Source organism: Taudactylus pleione, unplaced genomic scaffold (assembly GCF_031769625.1).
Source record: "Taudactylus pleione unplaced genomic scaffold, aTauple2 ptg000638l, whole genome shotgun sequence".
In the NCBI taxonomy this organism is placed as follows: domain Eukaryota; kingdom Metazoa; phylum Chordata; class Amphibia; order Anura; family Myobatrachidae; genus Taudactylus; species Taudactylus pleione.
This window is the reverse complement of record NW_028285040.1, coordinates 287,353-311,045: the sequence shown is the minus strand read 5'-3', so window position 1 is coordinate 311,045 and position 23,693 is coordinate 287,353. Positions and strand designations below refer to the sequence as shown.

The 23,693-nt window shown below is 46.1% G+C and overlaps 1 protein-coding gene across 1 annotated transcript; it reads left to right on the top strand.

Moving 5' to 3' along the window:
- Positions 1 to 9,041: 9,041 nt before the first annotated feature.
- LOC148479073 (vimentin-like) lies at positions 9,042 to 23,459 on the top strand. Its single transcript, XM_088454987.1, has 3 exons — positions 9,042 to 9,508; positions 21,175 to 21,840; positions 23,137 to 23,459. Exons 1-3 carry the CDS (start codon positions 9,064 to 9,066, stop codon positions 23,154 to 23,156), a joined length of 1,131 nt encoding a protein of 376 aa, XP_088311113.1. The 5' UTR covers positions 9,042 to 9,063; the 3' UTR covers positions 23,157 to 23,459.
- The last annotated feature ends 234 nt before the right edge of the window (positions 23,460 to 23,693 follow it).

Sequence of the window (23,693 nt, the reverse complement as noted above, 5' to 3'; positions counted from 1 at the left end):
GCGGCCTGGAGGCCGCTCCAAAAAAAAAAAACAACGCCCTGATTCAGAGCAAGCACTCTTTCAGAGCGTCCGGCTCTGAATCAGGCCGACAGTTCAACTGCGATAGTATGCTTATTGCAATCGCAACGCTGCCGCTGTACTATAGAAGGATGCCCGCCTTACCTTACACACACCCGTAATGTTTAGCAAGACTGCAAAAACATCAGTACAATCGAGTACCATCGCAGCCTCATGCACACTTGCACAAGCCCTGACCTTACTCAGAGATTGCTAACTTCCACGCACGCTATTAGGTCTCAGGCTGCATAGGGCATCGCAGTGGATAATTTCTTCACAAGTGATGTCAGTGGTGAGCTTCCAGCTCTATTAAGAGCCGGAAGCTCACTGGGGCTTGCGGGAACGAGACACTACCACAAGGGGCTCGTCGCAAGCCCCAATGGTCGAGACCATCGCTAGCATCACCTGGCCGCTCGCAATAGCCAGGGCCGGATTTCCCACAAGGCAACCTAGGCGCTCGCCTAGGGCCCCGCGAGTCCCAAGGGGGCCGTGGATGGGCTCTTTTTGACTTGCGGGGCCCTAGATGGGCTCCTTTTCCCCAAGAAATCTGGCTGATCTAAATGTTCCCAGAGGAGCACTGTACGAATACCGCGTGACATCATGATGTCACGAGGACCCGCTTATAGAGTCCCGCTGCGGTGCCGCTGTCTGCATTGTCACAGAGTAACTGTGAATAAGAGGGAGGACGAGGGTCACCAGGTCCTCCGACCAGCCCCATCCAGCTCCAGCCCACCCCCAGCACAGCAGCCTCTGCCACTGACTGCCAGGCTTGCAGCTTGCCACCAGCAGCACGCATCGGTGGCACCCAGCAAGGAGCAGAGGGACAGGCCAAGGCAGAGTCTGGCTGAGTGAGACAGTGACCAAGGATCCAGATCTCAGGGAATCACAGCAGCCAGGCAGGTAGGGTAAAGTACTGTGCTATTCTCAACTACTCTAATATAGACTGAATTATGTAAGATTTATTTTTTATGGTAGGTGGGGTCTGGGAAGTGGACAGGACTGCCTTATATTACAAGCATATAGTAATATACATTATGATGATCATGATATTATTAGTATTATTAGTACATCAATCCAGGATGATGGTATTTTCATGTTAGGTACTTGTAATATACTTGTACTATAATGCAGTCCTGTCCACTCCCCACCTACCATTACAAAAATAAATCCTATAGTGTACTTTAAAAAAAAAGGGGGGGGGGGTGTAATGGTGATGACTCATCCCCATCATTGTACTCAGCTGAGCACAGTCACACACAATACTGGGCATGGCCACACCACAGCCCCCACTGCAGATGCCACCTCGCAGCTACCTTCTAATCTCACTTCGCACTTCTCAGGCTTATGTGATGTATTCAATGGATAATGAGGAGTAAAACCTTAGGGTTTAGTTTGGGTTATGGTATTAGGGATAAGGTATTAGGGTTGGTGTATCAGTTTGGGTTAGGGTATTAGGGTCAGGTTAGGTGTTTGAGTTGGGGTATTAGGGATGGGTTGGGGTAGGGTATTAGGGTTAGAGGTTATGGTTAGGGTCAGGTTTGAGCTTAGGGTTGAGTTAGGGTAGGGATGCTTTGCAAGAATCATGAATGCAAATAAAGTGCTATGGATTGTTTGAGGGAGGGGCGCCCCAAACTGGTATCTTGCCTAGGGCCCCATGAGGTCTAAATCCGGCTCTGGCAATAGCTGTGAGTGTGGCTCAGAATTGAGATGGGTCAGGTGCGAGTGCATCAGTGTTAGTAGTATAGGTGGGAGTAGGCACTAGGGTAAGTGTGAAGGTGTATCAGTGTCGGAAGTATAAGAGGGAGTAGGGTGGGTGTGAATGCACATTAGTGTGGGTAGTATATGTGGCAGTAGGTAGGGTAAGTGTGAGGGTGTATCAGTCAGAGGCTGGCTGGCAACTTTTAGCCTGGGGGGCAAATGCATGCAGGCGGCCCTGGCAGAGGAATAGCGTGTAGCTAGGGTGCCCAAAGAATGTGCGTGCTACGGCACCCGCCTCTCAAGTGTTCCAGGGAGGAGGCTGGCCATATGGGATTAATGTAAAGTAAAAATAAAGATTAGGGACAGCCCCGTCTTGGTGCCCATATGCAGTGCCCCTCTGTGCCCCAAGAGAGGACCCCCTTATGCAGGCCTCCAGTAGTGCCCCCAGTAGTGATCCCCCCTATGCAGTGCCCCTTATACAGTGCCCCCAGTAGTGGTCCCCCCTGTGCAGTGACCCTTGTGCCCCCAGTAATAAGCCCCTTATATAGTGCCCCCAGTAGTGGTACCCCTTATGCAATGCTCCTTATATAGTGCCCCCAGTAGCAGTCCACACCCCATGCAGTGCCCCCAATAGTGGTAACCCTTATGCAGTGCCCCTTAAATAGTGGCCCCAGTTGTAATCTCCCCCCTATGCAGTACCCCCAGTATTTCCCTTTTTATAGAGCCCCCAGCAGTGGTCCCTCGATGCAGTGCCCCCAGTGGTAGTCCCCTCCCCCCTATGTAGTGCCCCTAGTAGTATTCCCCTCCCCCCTATGCAGTGCCCCTAGTAGTTGTCCCCTCCCCTTGTAGTGCCCATAGTAGTAGTAGTCCCCCCCTTGTAGTGCCCCAGTAGTAGTCCCCCCTTGTAGTAGTAGTCCCCCCCTTGTAGTGCCCCCAGTTATAATCCACAGTAGTGGTCCCCCTTTGTAGTGCCCCCCCTGTAGTGCCCCCAGTAGTGATCTCCCCCTTGTAGTACCCCCAGTAGTGGTCTGCCTCTTGTAGTGACCCCAGTAGTAGTCCCTCCCTCTTGTAGTGCCCCCAGTAGTAGTCCTTCCCTCTTGTAGTGCCCCCAGTAGTGGTTCCCCTTTGTAGTGCCCCCAGTAGTAGTCCCTCCCTCTTGTAGTGCCCCCAGTAGTGGTTCCCCTTTGTAATGACCCCAGTAGTAGTCCCTCCCTCTTGTAGTGCCCCCAGTAGTGATTCCCTCTTTGTAGTGCCCCCAGTATAGTAGTCCCCCCCTTGTTTTGCCCCCATTAGTAGTAGTCCCTCCCTTGCAGTGCCTCCAGTAGTGGTTCCCCCCTTGTGGTGCTCCCAGTAGTAGTCTCCCCCCTTGTAGTGCCAGCCTCCCCCCCCCCTAGTAGACACACATAGTAAAAAAAAAACAAAAAAACACTTACCTGAGACCCCGCTCCCGCTGTCGCCATCCGCTCCTCCGTCTGTCCTTCCCGGGCCGCGCCGCTGTGCATAATTGGAGAGACATCATATGACGTTATGACGCCTCTCTCATTGCCCACTGCGGGAGCCGGAAGATGGAGCGGCTCCTGCAGTGGGCACAGCAGCAGCTAATGAGAGTCAGACAGACTCTCATTGGCTGCTGTTTACAACAAACACACAGCTGATGGAGCCGGCGGCTGTGTGTTTGTCACTTGTGTAGCGCTGACCGAACTCCATCCGGTCAGCGCTACACACGCGGTGCAGTCTGTGTCACAGTGACACAGACTGCCCGCAGCCCGCATGATGCTGCGGCCCGGGGGGCACATGGCACCCTGCCCCCCGGCCCAGCCCGCCACTGGTATCAGTGTAGGAAGTATGAGGGAGTAGGGTAGGTGTGAGTGCACATTAGTGTGGGTAGTATATGTGGCAGTAGGTAGGGTAAGTGTGAGGGTGTATCAGTGTAGGAAGTATGAGGGAGTAGGGTAGGTGTGAGTGCACATTAGTGTGGGTAGTATAGGTGGGAGTAGGCAGTAGGGTAAGTGTGAAGGTGTATCAGTGTAGGAAGTATGAGGGAGTAGGGTAGGTGTGAGTGCACATTAGTGTGAGTAGTATAGCTGGGAGTAGGCAGTATAGTAAGTGTGAAGGTGTATCAGTGTAGGAAGTATGAGGGAGTAGGGTGGGTGTGAGTGCACATTAGTGTGGGTAGTATAGGTGGGAGTAGGCAGTAGGGTAAGTGTGAGGGTGTATCAGTGTAGGAAGTATGAGGGAGTAGGGTGGGTGTGAGTGCACATTAGTGTGGGTAGTATAGGTGGGAGTAGGCAGTAGGGTAAGTGTGAAGGTGTATCAGTGTAGGAAGTATGAGGGAGTAGGGTGGGTGTGAGTGCACATTAGTGTGGGTAGTATAGGTGGGAGTAGGCAGTAGGGTAAGTGTGAAGGTGTATCAGTGTAGGAAGTATGAGGGAGTAGGGTGGGTGTGAGTGCACGTTAGTGTGGGTAGTATATGTGGGAGTAGGCAGTATGGTAAGTGTGAAGGTGTATCAGTGTAGGAAGTATGAGGGAGTAGGGTGGGTGTGAGTGCACATTAGTGTGGGTAGAATATGTGGGAGTAGGCAGTAGGGTAAGTGTGAGGGTGTATCCGTGTAGGAAGTATGAGGGAGTAGGGTAGGTGTGAGTGCACATTAGTGTGAGTAGTATAGCTGGGAGTAGGCAGTAGGGTAAGTGTGAGGGTGTATCAGTGTAGGAAGTATGAGGGAGTAGGGTAGGTGTGAGTGCACATTAGTGTGGGTAGTATAGGTGGGAGTAGGCAGTATGGTAAGTGTGAAGGTGTATCAGTGTAGGAAGTATGAGGGAGTAGGGTGGGTGTGAGTGCACATTAGTGAGGGTAGAATATGTGGGAGTAGGCAGTATAGTAAGTGTGAAGGTGTATCAGTGTAGGAAGTATGACGGAGTAGGGTAGGTGTGAATGCACATTAGTATGAGTATTATAGGTGGGAGTAGGCAGTATAGTAAGTGTGAAGGTGTATCAGTGTAGGAAGTATGAGGGAGTAGGGTAGGTGTGAGTGCACATTAGTGTGAGTAGTATAGCTGGGAGTAGGCAGTAGGGTAAGTGTGAAGGTGTATCAGTGTAGGAAGTATGAGGGAGTAGGGTAGGTGTGAGTGCACATTAGTATGGGTAGTATATGTGGGAGTAGGCAGTATGGTAAGTGTGAAGGTGTATCAGTGTAGGAAGTATGAGGGAGTAGGGTAGGTGTGAGTGCACATTAGTGTGAGTAGTATAGGTGGGAGTAGGCAGTATAGTAAGTGTGAAGGTGTATCGGTGTAGGAAGTATGAGGGAGTAGGGTGGGTGTGAGTGCACATTAGTGTGAGTAGTATAGGTGGGAGTAGGCAGTATAGTAAGTGTGAAGGTGTATCAGTGTAGGAAGTATGAGGAAGTAGGGTGGGTGTGAGTGCACATTAGTGTGAGTAGTATATGTGGGAGTAGGCAGTATGATGTGTGAAGGTGTATCAGTGTAGGAAGGTTGAGGGAGTAGGGTGGGTGTGAGTGCACATTAGTGTGAGTAGTATAGGTGGGAGTAGGCAGTATAGTAAGTGTGAAGGTGTATCAGTGTAGGAAGTATGAGGGAGTAGGGTAGGTGTGAGTGAACATTAGTGTGAGTAGTATAGCTGGGAGTAGGCAGTATAGTAAGTGTGAAGGTGTATCAGTGTAGGAAGTATGAGGGAGTAGGGTAGGTGTGAGTGTACATTAGTGTGAGTAGTATAGGTGGGAGTAGGCAGTATAGTAAGTGTGAAGGTGTATCAGTGTAGGAAGTATGAGGGAGTAGGGTGGGTGTGAGTGCACATTAGTGTGAGTAGTATAGGTGGGAGTAGGCAGTATAGTAAGTGTGAAGGTGTATCAGTGTAGGAAGTATGAGGGAGTAGGGTGGGTGTGAGTGCACATTAGTGTGAGTAGTATAGGTGGGAGTAGGCAGTATAGTAAGTGTGAAGGTGTATCAGTGTAGGAAGTATGAGGGAGTAGGGTGGGTGTGAGTGCACATTAGTGTGAGTAGTATAGGTGGGAGTAGGCAGTATAGTAAGTGTGAAGGTGTATCAGTGTAGCAGGTATGAGGGAGTAGGGTGGGTGTGAGTGCACATTAGTGTGAGTAGTATAGGTGGGAGTAGGCAGTATAGTAAGTGTGAAGGTGTATCAGTGTAGGAAGTATGAGGGAGTAGGGTGGGTGTGAGTGCACATTAGTGTGAGTAGTATATGTGGGAGTAGGCAGTATGATGTGTGAAGGTGTATCAGTGTAGGAAGTAAGAGGGAGTAGGGTGGGTGTGAGTGCACATTAGTGTGAGTAGTATAGGTGGGAGTAGGGAGTAGAGTAAGTGTGAAGGTGTATCAGTGTAGGAAGTATGAGGGAGTAGGGTAGGTGTGAGTGAACATTAGTGTGAGTAGTATAGCTGGGAGTAGGCAGTATAGTAAGTGTGAAGGTGTATCAGTGTAGGAAGTATGAGGGAGTAGGGTAGGTGTGAGTGCACATTAGTGTGAGTAGTATAGCTGGGAGTAGGCAGTATAGTAAGTGTGAAGGTGTATCAGTGTAGGAAGTATGAGGGAGTAGGGTAGGTGTGAGTGCATATTAGTGTGAGTAGTATAGGTGGGAGTGGGCAGTATAGTAAGTGTGAAGGTGTATCAGTGTAGGAAGTATGAGGGAGTAGGGTGGGTGTGCATTAAAGCATAAGTGGAAGTAGAATAGGTGTCTGTTAGTATAGGTGGAAATAAATGGACTTTCAGAAAGTACTTAAAAAGGCTCTATTTGGGCAGACCCAACAACCCTGTGCACCAGACATAGGCAGTTCGCCCTAACCACCTTCTCCACCACGTCATAGCTATTGACCATGTCGACAATCATCATGTAGACAGTGATGAAATGTTAGAACGTCGGCGTATTGTCCCTGGTGGCTCACTAGTGACTTACCTGCTCCTGATGGCTGCAGCAGCTCCAGTGCGACTTCTGGCTCCCGACGATCTTGTAAAAGTGCCTTCTGGGTCAGAGCTGTGTTCTGGCATTCTGGTAAGTTATTCTCCCCTAACCCTAATTCCTAAACCATCATAACTGTTGACATTGTGGTGTCAACACTGTCATTGTCGTCCTTTTGGCTACATCCTTACAGTGATTTGGATTGCTCCCATTTCTTATGTGTGGAGCCAGTACGGCTGCCAGTCCCGGGCCACATCTGATCAGGACTTGCAGAAAATCCAGTTGTCTGATAGGCAGTATAGTAAGTGTGAAGGTGTATCAGTGTAGGAAGTATGAGGGAGTAGGGTAGGTGTGAGTGTACATTAGTGTGAGTAGTATAGGTGGGAGTAGGCAGTATAGTAAGTGTGAAGGTGTATCAGTGTAGGAAGTATGAGGGAGTAGGGTGGGTGTGAGTGCACATTAGTGTGAGTAGTATAGGTGGGAGTAGGCAGTATAGTAAGTGTGAAGGTGTATCAGTGTAGGAAGTATGAGGGAGTAGGGTGGGTGTGAGTGCACATTAGTGTGAGTAGTATAGGTGGGAGTAGGCAGTATAGTAAGTGTGAAGGTGTATCAGTGTAGGAAGTATGAGGGAGTTGGGTGGGTGTGAGTGCACATTAGTGTGAGTAGTATAGGTGGGAGTAGGCAGTATAGCAAGTGTGAAGGTGTATCAGTGTAGGAGGTATGAGGGAGTAGGGTGGGTGTGAGTGCACATTAGTGTGAGTAGTATAGGTGGGAGTAGGCAGTATAGTAAGTGTGAAGGTGTATCAGTGTAGGAAGTATGAGGGAGTAGGGTGGGTGTGAGTGCACATTAGTGTGAGTAGTATATGTGGGAGTAGGCAGTATGATGTGTGAAGGTGTATCAGTGTAGGAAGTAAGAGGGAGTAGGGTGGGTGTGAGTGCACATTAGTGTGAGTAGTATAGGTGGGAGTAGGCAGTATAGTAAGTGTGAAGGTGTATCAGTGTAGGAAGTATGAGGGAGTAGGGTAGGTGTGAGTGCACATTAGTGTGAGTAGTATAGCTGGGAGTAGGCAGTATAGTAAGTGTGAAGGTGTATCAGTGTAGGAAGTATGAGGGAGTAGGGTAGGTGTGAGTGCATATTAGTGTGAGTAGTATAGGTGGGAGTGGGCAGTATAGTAAGTGTGAAGGTGTATCAGTGTAGGAAGTATGAGGGAGTAGGGTGGGTGTGCATTAAAGCATAAGTGGAAGTAGAATAGGTGTCTGTTAGTATAGGTGGAAATAAATGGACTTTCAGAAAGTACTTAAAAAGGCTCTATTTGGGCAGACCCAACAACCCTGTGCACCAGACATAGGCAGTTCACCCTAACCACCTTCTCCACCACGTCATAGCTATTGACCATGTCGACAATCATCATGTAGACAGTGATGAAATGTTAGAACGTCGGCGTATTGTCCCTGGTGGCTCACTAGTGACTTACCTGCTCCTGATGGCTGCAGCAGCTCCAGTGCGACTTCTGGCTCCCGACGATCTTGTAAAAGTGCCTTCTGGGTCAGAGCTGTGTTCTGGCATTCTGGTAAGTTATTCTCCCCTAACCCTAATTCCTAAACCATCATAACTGTTGACATTGTGGTATCAACACTGTCATTGTCGTCCTTTTGGCTACATCCTTACAGTGATTTGGATTGCTCCCATTTCTTATGTGTGGAGCCAGTACGGCTGCCAGTCCCGGGCCACATCTGATCAGGACTTGCAGAAAATCCAGTTGTCTGATACCAGCAATCTAATTAGGATCTGTCCCATATGACCATACAGGTATGTGCCCACCTGAGAACTATAGTGGGTTGTTCGTTGCCGATTTGCTCAGATCTGCTCAGCCCAAAGATTTTTACTGAAGTAGATTACACCTCCCCTCTCCCATTTTATAAAGTAAAATATCTATTATCACTATAGTTTGTATATCATGTAATATACATTTTAGTGATGTAGAACCTAATGTAATACCCTGGTGCCTTGTGGGGTGGGGTGGGTGCAATGTGTACAGAGTGGAGGTAGCTTCATGTATGGTCCTCTTCTGAAAATGCCACCTAGTAGGTGTATTCATGCTGGGTTGGGAATCAATGTGTTACTGCAGTAGTTTGCTGCATTGTATCAGCAGGCATAACGCTGCATAATGTTAGTTATGTTGCACTAACATGTAAAACTTGGAGAATGTGATTACTGTCAAATCCTTCCCTACTTGCATACAAAGCATCTGCTTAATTGAGCTCATACATTAAATGTGTACAGTTGCAGTGTATTTGTCACATTCCAGATCTCCATATAAAAGTCTGGGTTGGGATACTGCCATTCCATTTCTCAAATACTAAGGGAAGTCACCATTGAAAATGAAGAGCTCCTCTTTTTCTCAGAATACCCTCAGGGTGAGTGAATCCAGCAAGGTCCGGGGTAGTACTGGAGCATCCAATGGTCTCGGTAGTGATGGGTTCCAGGAGCCACTGGAGGCGGTCACCACTAAGATCTACGTTCACCGCCCTAATGAGAAAGAAGAACTCCAGGAGTTGAACAACCGGTTTGCCGGCTACATTGACAAGGTCCGGTCGCTGGAGCAGAAGAACAAGGCCCTGCGTGACGAGCTGGAGGAACTGTCCAGGCGTCTGAAGGAAAGGGGACCAGGCATATCAGATGACTATGACATACAGTTCAAAGAGCTTAAGGAATTGATCGAGAAGCTGAACAGAGAAAAGGGTGCGGCCGACATCGAGCGGGGAAACCTGGAGGAGGAAATTGAAATCTGGAATGCTAAATGTGATGAGGAGCTGGACTTAAAAGGTGAGGAGCACAGAGAACACATAAGTGTATGGGAATTGCTTAGATTTACTGCCGGACGCAAGTCCGGCGGCTGGAATCCCGATGGTGGCTGCCCGACATGGGTGAAAATCCTGTAGTCCCTAAGGTAAGTATAGACTAACCTAATTCCCTCCCCTAACCCTCCCTTAGGGGTGTCTAACCCTAACCTTCCCCCCAGTGCCTAAACCTAATCCCCCCTCTAAGTGCCTAAACCTAACCCCCTCTTCCCCGCCGCCTAAACATAAGTCCCCCGGGGGATGCCTAGCCCTCCCTCCCCCTAGCCTAACCCTAACCTCCCGGGGGTGTGCCTAACCCTATGTCCTCCCGGGAGCCCTAAACCTAACCCTCCCCCCTTCGGCTATCTGCGCCCGGCGCCCGGCATCCCTTCGAACGGGATGCCGGGCTCTGGTCTCCCGGGGTCTATAAAATGACAGGCATCTAGATTTAGACTCTCGCCGGGATAAAGCAGTCGGGAAGCCGGCTGTCGGGATTAGGTCCGCCGGCTTCCCAACTGCATACCAAGTGTATGCACTGCTTGCCACAAATTACAACTGCTACAAATATGACACATATGTAAAAGGGGGTATGAAATCAACTAGTATATATTTAACCACCTACCTTGTGTGGTCACATCAGATGCTGCCACGCCAGGCTGGGCTTTCCCTGACACATCTGATTCAACCAGTCAGAAATGCCCACTGGGCGGCTGGCAGAAGATAATCTTCTAGCAGCCGCCAAACTCCCGGCCCGTCTGCATTCTTGTATCTTCCCCCAGTGTCTGCCGGGCAGCCGATCACTGCTGATGGGGCAGCCTGGTGGCTCCCCCCACCAGGGAATTGTAAATCAAGGAGCTAGCCCCTCAGTATATACACAGTGGCTGCAAAGAGGAGCAGCCACTGGGGAAATATACAATTGCGATGTTCAGATTATCAATGCTACGATATTTAACCGGACAATGTTTTAAAAAATCACTATTAATATTATATGTTTCAAAAACAAATTTTTTAAGGAAATCATGTTGGATAAGTTTTAAACAGATGTTTTTGAAATAATTCAATCATAAAAACAAAAATGATAATTTCTGAGCGTTTTTTTGATAAATATTAGGGGTCTATTTACTAAGCAGTGTTAGGAGACAGAGTGAAAAGTGTTAAGAAAGTGATAAGGTGCCAGCCAATCAGCTCCCAACTGTCATATTTCAAACACATCCTGTGAGATGACAGTTAGGAGCTGATTGGCTGGCACCTTATCACTTTCACTCTGTCTCCTAACACTGCTTAGTAAATAGACCCCTTAGTCAGTTAAGTGGTTAAAGCTACACCACCACATTGTTAAATATATTTACTACTGTGCCCTCACTCCCTCATCCCAAGACCAGATTAATAATGGCAGATGGGACTACAGCCCCAGGCCTCCACATGACAGTGTGATGATGGCCGGCTGGCCGGCCAACCAGCTGGTTGGCCAAAGTATTAAAATGTCATTTATATTTTCCTCACAAAATGTTGCAATTATTCTATATTTATGTATGTAGGGAGACATTGAGGCTGGTAGTTTTTAGGGGATGGATACGCCCACACAGCACTGGCCACACCCATACAGAACTGGCCACACCCACACAGCACTGGCCACACCCATACAGAACTGGCCACACCCACACAGCACTGGCCACACCCATACAGAACTGGCCACACCCACACAGCACTGGCCACACCCATACAGCACTGGCCACAGCTCCTCCGCTCCTAATAGTAGGCCCTTGATAATTTTCAGCCCCAGGCCCATGTGGCCCTTAATCTGGCTGGCTCATGGCTTGTCAGTATAGATAAATTATGAGAAGAAAGACCAATAACATGCGACAATCAAACAGAGAGACTGCTTCTTGTGACTGGTCCATCAGCTCACCCCCGCCCCACAGCCATTTCATAGCTGCATTGTAAGAATATTTGTTGACAGTGCTTCCCTTAGCAATGTACATATATAACACAATACTATATGGTTTATTGATTCATGTTTGCTGGAAATATTAAAGCTGGCAAATCAACATAAAAAAAGTCATAGGGGTATATTTGCCAAGTGGTGGGATTCACCTCCAAATTTAAAGCAGTGCTAATAAATATTAGTGTCACTTTAAATTTCGAGGTCAAACCCACTTAGAAGCTGCTTCGTAAATGTTCCCTTAGGCTTATTACACACACAACGGTTTTGTACGGACGGAAAAAAAAACAAAAAAACATCAGTTTTTTTTCCGTGGATCAGTCACATTCACAAGCAATGGTTTTGTGCCGTGTAGACACACTTGGAAACTGAAGACTGTGGACAGGTAGAAGGTGAGCGTACAACTAAATACCGTGGTATGTGAAAGCATGCATAAAGTCGTGTACTTCACTATCTTCAGTGACGCCACGGCAGCCATCCTTGTCAGTGGTTATTCACGGCTGTAACACCTCGGGGAAAAATGCGTCAGGCTTTTTTTTTTTTTCCGAATGGACAAAACCATTGTGTATGTAATAGCCCTAAGTTTTTCCACTCACATCTATACATTAACTATCACGGTATTTAGTATATAAGTTATATGTCACAGTAATTCCAAATAATAAATAAACCTTCATTGGCTGGAAGTCTTTAATACCCCTTTCACACTGAGCCTCTGACTCGGGATATTGCCGGGTCAACCCAGGTTCTTGCTTGGTGTCAAAGGGTCAACCCGGGTTGTGTGTTCTGGGTCTTCGACCCTGGTTGCAACATGGACACGCTGCGGTCTGAATGGTGCAACCCGGGTTACGTTTAAAAGCTGCTCATTGGCAAATGACTCATCTTTATAAGCCTGTAAAGCTGGGTACACACTAGGACGACGGATCGGGCATCCAGCCGATCCGGTGTCCTATCTGACAAATGGTGCATACACACTTATCAAACGTCAGACCAATGTGTCGTGCTCAGTGGTGGCTCCAGAGGTGGGACTGCAGCACAGGCCAAAATTCAAATAGGGGAGCCATACTAACTGTCTATGAGTCTCGGCTGGCGATGATTAGCTGCGTTTGGAAAGACAGTTGGTGTGTATCCCCTATTTGAATTTTGGACTGCGCTGCAGCCCCACCTCTGGAGCTACCACTGGGACTCGTGCTTGATGTCACAACTGGGTGGGCATTTACCTGTGCCTGCTCAGTTGTGATATTAGACACCAGGGGCCTCTGCCACTGACGCCCGTACACACAGCACGACAGACCGTGCTGCACAGCCGATGCAATATGTCTGTGAACAACGTATTACACACATATCGCTGGTGCACACTCGCCGACGCACCCTCGATACCTCGATATATCGGCCGTTCAATTGAACGGCCGATAGGTTGGCCAATGTGTACCCAGCATTACATCCACTTTTATTGACACACTTGTTTTGCAGGGCAGGAATGGGTGCAGTGTGAAAGGCAACAACCCGGGTCCAACGCGTGACATGAAAGGGGTTGGAGTAGCTGTGACACATGTTTAATAACCTGGCTTGGACCTGGGATTTAGGTGTAAAAGGGGTATAAGATAACAATTTCCTTTAGTGTCACTGTCTTTCTCTAATACTATTCACCTTTAGCATTTATAATATACTGTTGGCTACCAAACATGACCCTGGGCCTGGTTCAGCAGCGATCCCAACTGCGATTGCGCATGCATCGCAGTGTGTGCGCGAACACTCCACTGCGACCAGGACTGAGATCACAGTGACTACGCAGACCCATTGCAAAGTGATTGACAGGAAGTGACCATTTGGGGGTGGTGATGGGGGTGTGGTTGGCAAAACGCAGGCGTGCCAGTGCATTTGAACTCCATTGCAGAGGCGTTCATAAATTATTCACTGCGATGCCATACACAGCCTGTAAACTCACTGCGTGTGATGAGGTTAGCAATTCCTGAGTAAGGTCAGACCTTGTGCAAGTGTGCGTGAGGCTGCAATGGTACCGATGTTACCGATGGTTTCGCAGTCTTGCAAAGTATTACGGATGTGTGTAAGGTAGAGTGGGCGTCCTTATGTTAGGCGGCGTATGGCATAGCGATTGCAGACATTAACATATCTTCGCAGTGAGACTGCGTGCATAATCAATACTGTGATTGCAGTTGCGATCCGTACTGAAACAGGCCCTCTGTCATTCCCTGCTGTATAACCGTTTCTCTTGAAAGCCGCTTTTTATTTTTACATGAGGTTGGAATGGACAATACTTAAACGCCATGAATGGTCCATGGCAGAATTATACTAAATATGAAGGGGGGGATAGGGTAATCCATGCCCACCTTAAGGGCTAGTGATGCAAAAGTTGGACCTTATGCAATAGGTGGGGCTTGTAAGATCATTAGTGCAGAGAGCTGGGGACATAGCATTAGGGCCATACCTAGGGATGGGTGATTAGCCCCAATCTTCTGTGACGTCATGACATCACATGTTGGAGGCAGGGGGTGTCATGGTCCAGCACAGTGTGGAGGTGTAGTGCCCTGCTTAAGTGGGAGGCATAATTTGTGTAAATATATTACTGTATATAATGTTGTTTGCTTCCAGAAGAGAAGTGCTGGGTCTTCTGAACATGTGGTGACTGCAAATCCCTGAGTAGGTCCTCACTACACGTGTTGGACCTGTGCATCCTTAGAAGACGCTCCCATTTTTCTCTTCTAGAGCAAGGCAGGGCATTAGGAGGGTGACCTGGCATTGCCAGGCACCTCCACACCTCTGGGCTCCATAGATTGACTGGCTATGTAATGAGTGAATGTAGAGGTTTTAGTGCAGAGTGGGTAATTTATAGCGGGTATAGTTACTAAAGTGCTGGTTTTTAGAAGTGGAGATGTTGCCCATGGCAACCAATCAGATTCTAGCTATTATCTTCTAGAAGGTGTTAAAGAAATGATAAGTTGAATCAGATTGGTTGTTATGGCAACAACTCCACCTCCTGCACTTTAGTAATTATACCCTTAGGTGTTCAGTGCTTTGTGTTAGGTTATTACAGAAAGAGACGGAGAAGCATTGTGTAATAGGTTGAGGGGTCTAGTTACTAAGCAGTGTTAGGATACAGAGTGAAAAGTGATAAGGTACCAGCCAATCAGCTCCTAACTGCCATCTCACAGGCTGTGTTTGAAGAATGACAGTTGGGAGCTGATTGGCTGCCACCTTATCACTTTTCACTCTGTCTCCTAACACTGCTTAGTAATTAGACCCCTTAGGGCGGGATTTACTAAAGGAAAAATGCGGTAAAACCCCCATTTTCGGGGTTTTTACCGCATTTCCATATGTACTAAACCCCGCCCACCCTTTTTTCGGTACGGAGGGTAATACCAGAAAAACCTGGGGTTACCCTATAGAAGCCTATGGGCTTCTTACCGGAACCCCGCACCCGACGCTTCGCCGTCGCCCAGCGCTGGCTCCCACTCACCTGTTGTCCTTGGTCGCCGGCAGCGCTCCTCCTGGGTCCTCTGCCTCCTCCTCCTCCTAATCTTCTTCCGGGTGCAGGGAGGAGGAGGAGCCCGAGGCTTCCTGCACATGTGACCAGCAGGAAGCTCCCGGGGCTCGGAGGGGGCGGGGTCCCACGGAGACCCCGTCACCGGCTGCTTCACAAAGGGCAGCTCTTATCGCAAGAGCTGTCCTTTGCGATACTAATCGCATATGTTAGTACATATGCGACTAGCAAGGTTGCGGTGACTAGCGGAATGGTCACCGCAACCTTAGTACATCCCCCCCTTAGAGTGTTATGTTACCTTTTATATTGTTTATAGTGAAGGGCACAGCATACAGGCCAATTCAAGTGCCTGTTTTTGTCTGGTCTAAAGACAGATACCGGACAATACTGTAGGTTAATGTGTGATCACAAACAGTTGAATACTCTGAATACTTATTTTATTAATTTCTGAAATTATTTCACTGATTTCTTTCTGCTTTTGAAACTAGTTCTAAGATTTAAAATTTGCACCAACAAAAAGGTGCCAGTACTGTGTCCCCTGAGAACCAGCACAAGGGAAGCACTGGTGGCATGTATGTAGGAGAAAGCCAGTGAACACAGAAAACAGAACCTTGGTGCAGTTATTAAAGTATGAAGAGAATTTGACACAGTTACATCAGAGCATTAATTCCATTTTCCAGTCCAAGTCTTGTGATGTTTTACACTTCTTTTCACCACCAGCTGAGACATGCAAGGAGCAATCACTTGTATTTAGACATAGTTTCAGATTTAACGGTTTTACTGGCACAGATTATTGTACGAGTGACAACTGGTTTCCTCAGGAACACTGAAGTAATGGACCAGGAATGAATAAGAAGCGAGAAAGAAAAAATGAAAACAAATAACATAGAGGGTAATCATAGTAACCAATCTGACATTAGTTTCCATTAGTCCTGAATGTATTACACTTATAATAACTGATTCATGACTGGTTGCCATGAGTTACTGCAACTGTGTACTATTTAATGATGCAAGTGTCAAAGGCAGCTGCCTGTAAGTCAGCAGCAGATGGATACAATTATAATTTTAGTGGCATTTACATAAACAGACTCCTTTGTGTGATTAATTCATTCCAGGCTGCAGATGATACTTTGCATGTAAACCAATTGCAATGCATCCTGAGTGTATTAATTACTAAAGCTGCATATACACGTAACGATTTTGTTAGTGAACTATTTTCGATTTTTTTGAAGTGTAAATGAACGATTTTATCAACGATGAACGAAAAATTTTGCTTCCCTTAGTGAAAATTGTTCAGTTGGTCGATCAGAATGAACTACAAATGGGAACGCACATGAATGATAATCGTTCATCGTTATAACTCAGAAACTGAACGATTTTTTCAATGATGAACGAAAAATGTTGCTTCCCTTAATGAAAATTGTTCAGTTGGTCAGTCAGAATGAACTACAAACGAAAACGCGCATGAACGATAATCGTTAATCGTTATAACTCAGAAACGTAACGATTTTTTCAACAATTTAACGATAACAACGTAGTTATAGTTAAATCGTTCAAAAAATCGTTACGTGTGTATGCACCTTTACATCGATGTCTGCTACCACGACCTCTGTGTGTATCTGGGACTAAAGCACTTGTAGATTTGTTTGCTGAGCTTTTAATAACAAATAGTTTTAAATATTAAATAAATGCTTTTTTTAAGACACGTAGTTTACCATCATAATGAACACGGTAGACTAATATTGGGCAACAGATGGCCACTGGGGCCAAATCCTGCCCTTCAAGCCTTTACTTGCGGGGCTCAGCTCTTTCTTCATTTATAGCGCTATATTTCCGAAGGTGGGATGGAGCTGAACATTTTCTGACGGATCTCTTAAGTCTAAGGGAGTATTATTTACTAAAGTGAGAGTTTTTAGAAGTGGAGATGTTGTCCATAGCAAAAAATCAGAGTCTACTTAACATTTAACTAGCACCTTCTAGAAGATAATAGCTAGAATCTGATTGGTTGCTATGGGCAACAACTCCACTTCTAAAAACTCTCACTGTAGCAACTAACCCCTAAGGGGTCTATTTACTAAGCAGTGTGAGGAGACAGAGTGAAAAGTGATAAGGTACCAGCCAATCAGCTCCCAACTGTCATTTTTCAAACACAGCCTGTGAGATGGCAGTTAGGAGCTGATTGGCTGGCACCTTATCACTTTTCCCTCTGTCTCCTCACACTGCTTAGTAAATAGACCCCTAAGTCTCGATACGAATTATGACAGCCGCGGCTGCAGGCAGTAAACCAGTGGACAGCGCTGTCGTCCTCATGAAGACGGACAGAGATGGGTAATCACACTAGCATATGGTAGCAAGCAGGCTGCCACGGGTGAACAGAAAAACTACAGCCGATGCATCTGGCGTAGGATGAGGTCCTCTGTGTGAGATGGGCTCAAGCTACAGTATATACCTCCCAACTGTCCCGCATTCAGCGGGACAGTCCCGTTTTTTTGGGTCTGGCCGCAGTGTCCCGCGGTGGGGGGAGGGATAGTTGGGAGAAGCATACACAGCGTGTATGCAGAGCGTGAATAGATGCTGTGCGCATGCAGCATCTATTCACAGCACGGAGGGGAAGCCCGGGGGCAGCCCAGCATGTACGCCCCTTTGTGATGTAAATGGGGGTGCCAATAGGCCACGCCCTTTTAAAGGTAGGACATGCCCCTTTTCAGCGTGCGGGTGTCCCTATTTGCAGGCTACAAATGTTGGGAGGTATGACAGTATATTACTGTATAGGCAGGGCCGCAACTAGGGGGGGGCTGGAGGTGCACGTGCACCGGGTGAGCCGCTGTACCTGGTGCCAGTGACCTCCAGCCCGGCGCTGCAGAGAGGCTCCAAGCCGGACGTCCGCTGGTAATATTTATTACCAGCGGGCGCCCGGCTCCTTCTCTGCAGCGACGCGGTGTAGCCGGAGCCGGAGGCTGGAGTTCTCTCCCGAACTCCAGCTTCCGGCTCTCCCCACGGGCACTATGGGGGAGACGTCATGACATCTCCCCCATAGTTCCAAGGAGCAGCCGGCGGACCGGACGCGACGCTGGATGCAGGAGCGGGGTTCAAGGTATTTTTTTTTTCAATAAGCTGCACTACAGGGGCATTATTATGGGGGCAGGGGCATTACCACAGGGGCATTACTATGGGGGCATAGGCAATAAGGGGCATTACTAATGGGGCATGAGCACTACAGGGGCATTACCACAGGAGCATTACTGCGGGGGCATGAGCACTACAGGGGCATTACTGTAGGGGCACTACAGGGATATTACTATGGGGGCATGGACAATACAGGGGCATTACTATGAGAGCATGGGCACTACAGGGGCATTACTATGAAAGCATGGGCACTACAGGGGCATTAATATGGGAGCATGGGCACTACAGGGGCATTACTATGGGGGTATTAACATATGGGCATTACTATGGGGGCATTACAATATGGGCACTACTGCAGGGGGAATTACATGGGGGGCGCCAAATTACTGTCTTGCCCCTGGTGACAAAAATCCTAGTTTCGGCCCTGGTATAGGACAACGTAATAATACAATTCAGCCTATTTATTCAATGGGAATTAATGACATAATTAAGGTAAAACGCAAACCTATAGCTTCCATTTAAAGATCAGATCAGCTAAGACAGTGCTGCCTCCACAGTGCTTTTATCATGTCACGATTTGTTCTGTTTAGTAAATTGATAGGCAGCAGTGAAATAAATGGCGTCTGACTCCACACTATGACTCACAAAGTAGCTCAGTGACGCTGCATTTTCTTGAAAGTTGTTTCAGCCAAACAAATACATAAAAATAAAGTTTCCACTGTTTGTAGGCAATGGACGCTGTCTGTAATGACAAGACACAAGATGGAGGCACTGCAGAACTATCAATAGACACTGTGTTTGGAAAATAAATATTGAACAAGATTTCAAATTCAGCCAAAATATTATCCCTAGAGACATCAATGTATTTTACTGTATAATTAATTCGTTTCTTTAGTCTGCTATTAATGATTTGTAAATCTGCCATGTCACGGACTTCCATGGCAACCACAGTCACATGGCGTAGAGTCACGGAACACCCCTCTGTGTACTGTACATTCCTATCCTTCTTCTCACCCTCTGCCATCACGTGTCATGCTGAGAGTTGTGAGCTTGGGTCTGTGACTGGCAGCCATACTGCTCTCTCTCCAGAGAGATTTTAAAAAGGAGATAAAGATTTGTAGGATGCAGCTAAGAAAAATGACTATTAGACACATGTTTCATTTACTAATTAATAAAAACAATATAAACTTTTCATGTGGGATTGCTGCTTTAAATAATTTCCTAATAAAACACAGGTCTCAGACATGTGTAATGTGTATTGCAGTTACTTGCATTCCGCTGTTCTAAAGAAACGTTATACATACACATGTACATAAAATAACACGTCTGGAACCTTGTTTGGCGAGCACATTCTGCCCAATGTATTATACCAGTGGTTCTCAAACTCGGTCCTCAGGACCCCACACAACTCACATTTTCCAGGTCACCCAGCATGTGCACAGGTGTAATTATTACTCACTGACAGATTTTAAAAGATCCACAGTTGATCTAATTATTTCACTTGTGATTCTGTGAGGAGAACTGGAAAACATGCACTGTTTGGGGTCTTGAGGACCGAGTTTGAGAACCTAAGTATTATACTATCAACTGGTGGCACTGCAAGTAATGTATCTTCTGTTCCATATAACATAGGACTGAACACTCAAATATTCCAAGAAATGGAGTGAGCAAAAAAGTTAAATATAAATATGTCAATCACTGGGCATTTGTTTTAAAATGATAAAAAAACGACATAAATCCCAATATACAGACAGGTAGTCTATTTAATCCATGCTTCATTTAGCTGAGTCTGTGACAGCAATCAGTGCCCTTGTGCAAAAACACAAAAAGTGCAAAAGGGTGCGGTCAGAACTCCAGGCCTTCATTAAAAAAGGGCACCTTGTAGTTTATACAAGTCTTGGGCTACGGGAGATTATATTTTACAAAAAAATAAATAAAAAATGCCCATGAAATTGCGCTGGGAGTAATGATTATTGTGTATTGCTTATGATATTGCTTAATATTTGGTATTATACTTGATTAACTTGTCTATGTATTGTAGACTTGTTGGCAGTGTTTGTGCTTCAATAAATAAAAATAATAAAAAATAAAAAAGCAGGGCACCTCTACTCCTGACCCCAGAGCTAAGAGGCACATTAACAGGTAAAGGTCTACAAACCCTCCTTTACCACAAGGCTTGGGAGGGTCCCTTTTCCCTGGGATCCACCAAAGCTTTACACAGTGACCAGAAACTTCTGCCATCGGCCTCGCTAGGAGGTAGGATGTCAGAGGTTCAGGCGGATGGGAACCTCAGAGCCACACCACCTCCCCTATGTCTTAAGCTGCATACACACACAACGATTTTTTTAATGAACGATTTGAGTAAACGATTTTTTCCCTTGAAAAAATTTACTAAAATGGTTTACTAAAGTTGTTCATTTACTAAATGTCATGAACGATTTTTAAGAACTACAAACGATTTTTGCATATTCCCTTAATGTAAATCGTTGAGTTGACAAGTCTGACTGAACGACAAACTACAAACGACAAACTACAAACGTGAACGCGCATAAACAATAATCGTTCATCGTTTGACTCAGAAAGTGAACGATTTTTGCCATCAATTATCGTTAAACGATATCGTTTAACGATAATCATTAAAAAAAATCGTTGTGTGTGTATGCAGCTTCAGAGATACAGAGCCCTTAAGGGTGTACCGCATCCTTCAATCTAAAGACAATCCCACAAAAATATGTAAAGTGACAGAACTTGAAGACAAATCAAAAATATTCCGCATAAGGTTTCTACAATAACAGTCTTATAGCTAGCCTCTTTTGGAGTCCTCAAGGATTAGCATGAGACAAAATGAAACCAGATAAGTTTTAGTCCTCTATTTCTGCAAAATGGAGCAGTCGGAGATTACCACAATGTATTCTGTAGAATCTGATTGGTTGCTATGGGCAATATATTCACTTCTAAAAACCCGCACTTTAGTTAATATACCCCTAGATGTCTAGGTGTTGTAGAAGAAGGATAAAGCCTGAAATCACATCACATTTGAATAAAAATAAAATGAAAGCTAAACATGTCTATCTATTTTTGACAGCGGAGGCAGAGAGGACACTGAGAGAGTTCCGTCAGGATGTGGATGACGCCACCGTGCAGAAGCTGGAGCTTGAGAGAAGAGTGGAACAGCTGGTAGATGAGATTGAGTTTCTCAAAAAGCTTCATGATGAGGAAGTTGCAGATTTACTGAAGCAGATTGAAGAGTCAAGGGTGAACGTGGAGCTGGAAAGTTCTCGGCCTGACCTAGCAGCAGCTCTTAGAGCCTTGCGGGTTCAAATCGAGCAAGCAGCAAACAAAAACATTGAGGAGGCAGAGAAGTGGTACAAGACCAAGCTCAGTACCGTGAAGGGGCAACTGACCAAGACTGAAGGGAAGATCAAGGATATCAAGGAAGATATCAGCAAGTACTCCTCCCAGGTGTCTGACCTGCAGAATCAAATAGATTCATTGAGAGCCCGCAATGAAGCCTTGGAGAAGCAGCTGGCCGATATGCAGGACCGGCATCTGGATGAAGTCGCCATCTTGCAGGAAATCATTGCTCAGCTAGAAACTAGACTGCTAGAGACCAAAGCAGATCTAGGCCGATACTTGCAAGATTACCAAGACCTGCTGAACATCAAGCTCAAGCTAGATGCTGAGATTGCAGTCTACAGGTCATTGCTGGAAGGAGAGGAGCAGAGGCTTGGTATCACCCAAGAGTGTGAAGGTAAAAACATTACTACATTCTCACCGAAAAATCTATGAGTGTGTGCTTGTAAGAAATGGGAGCTTGTCCAAACTTTGCACCACAGCAATTCATCTTTGTAATCTTGTATTATGAGACCAATTACTGGCACAGATTCAAGGAAATAAAGAAGCTAGTTGAGACATTTAGAATTGGGTAAGATGTCTTAACCAGATGTAGTTTCTAGGTCCTAATAAAGTAAACCAACAAGCCAATATACTATATTATTAGAACAGGTTTGCACGGAAATTTGTTTTTACACTGCAATTTAGATTTGAGCTAGGACACACCCTTCTCACATCTAAAGGCCCCCATACATCAGCAATTGATTGCAGCAATCGTGCAATTTGCAATCGATTGAAAAAGGGAAAGATTTTTATATACAAATCAATTGCAAATTGCACAATTGCTGCAATCAATTGCTGATGTATGGAGGCCTTTAATCTCTCTGCACATTTTAAATCTGCTCCACCAGCAGTGCAACATGGTTATGCCAAGGTGCAGAGTTACTTGCTCTCTCTCACTTTATTCCCAAATCAGGCCCAATATTGTGTTTTCTGGGATGAAGGGAAATTGGAATGACCATGTCGTTCTGATGTGTACGCGGCCTAAAGGCCCCCACATAAGAGATGGCTCCTGCGATCGGATCGGAAAAGCCGATCCACCAGTCGGAAAAGCCGACCGGAGGACATCGATGTTCCGTGATCCGTCGTAGGATTGGTGAAATTCTACATGTTAAATTTCACTGCTCTGTAAAACAAGATCATTGTGATCGGCAAATCCAACACGTTGGATTTCACTGATCCGCCATCTCCGGATCACCGCATCGCGGTGATCCATCGCTCATATATAAGGGCCTTTAGACTGTTATACACTGGTCTAACTTTGGGGCTTTGTAATGCTTTGATTGGCTACAAGTTGTTCTGGCCATGCGAGTGTTCCACAGCTCTGATTAAACCTTATTGGCTACAGGTTGATCTAATCATATGAGCGTTCTAATGCTCCGATTGGTTACAGGTTGTTCTAATTTTGTAAGTGTTCTAATTCTCTGATTGGCTACTGGTTGGTCTAGTCCTGCGAGAGTTCCAATGCTTATATTGGCATCAGGTTATCTTTATCTCTGTGAGTCTTCTGATGCTCTGATTGGCCACAGGTTGTTCTAACCTCATCCACTGCCTAACCAGCACATCGTCCTCCACACTCCTGAATGCTGTATATTTATCTTTAGTACTGAAATAGGGATTTTGTAAGTAAACTTTCTTTATTTCTTCCTTGAAGCCCGAGGTGACAAATCATAAACGTGTGGATCACAGGAAGAGAGAACATACAGATACCACGCACACAACTGAGAGGATGAATCGCTGTTTCGGCCAGCGTGACTGACTCGCACTGGTTCAATATTAATCTCTATTGCCTCATGTTGCTTATAGTCCAAGACACACGTGTGTAGCTGATATTTAAGCATGTTGCATGTTTTATTCTGTGCTAAAGCAAAAGTACTGCTGTAATTCAAGGTGTTAATTAGCAAAGAGCTTTTGTATCACTGTAAATTCATTATACAGTGAAGATTCCCATAAAACACATTTTTCATGAAAGAGAAAGCACCGGTCTCCTTATACCTACTATAAAACATCCATATATTATGTGTCTGTCACTAGAAATAAAATTATATAATAAAAATGACTATAGATGAGCACATGCTGTGTTACTCTCAGAGACAATAGCATTCTTGGTACATTACTACTCCTGTGCAGTTACTCAATCCAAGGCAGCCTTTAACCCTTGCATAGCCAGCCTGACCAGGGTAGGAATTGCTTTGGGTAGCTCTACTGGGC

Excerpts from the sequence above, each read along its gene's own strand:
- LOC148479073 (XM_088454987.1), top strand. The coding sequence starts at position 9,064 with ATGAAGAGCTCCTCTTTTTCTCAGAATACCCTCAGGGTGAGTGAATCC. Across the intron at positions 9,509-21,174 it reads TGAGGAGCTGGACTTAAAAG|CGGAGGCAGAGAGGACACTG; the intron begins GTGAGGAGCACA and ends TATTTTTGACAG. Across the intron at positions 21,841-23,136 it reads TATCACCCAAGAGTGTGAAG|CCCGAGGTGACAAATCATAA; the intron begins GTAAAAACATTA and ends TCTTCCTTGAAG.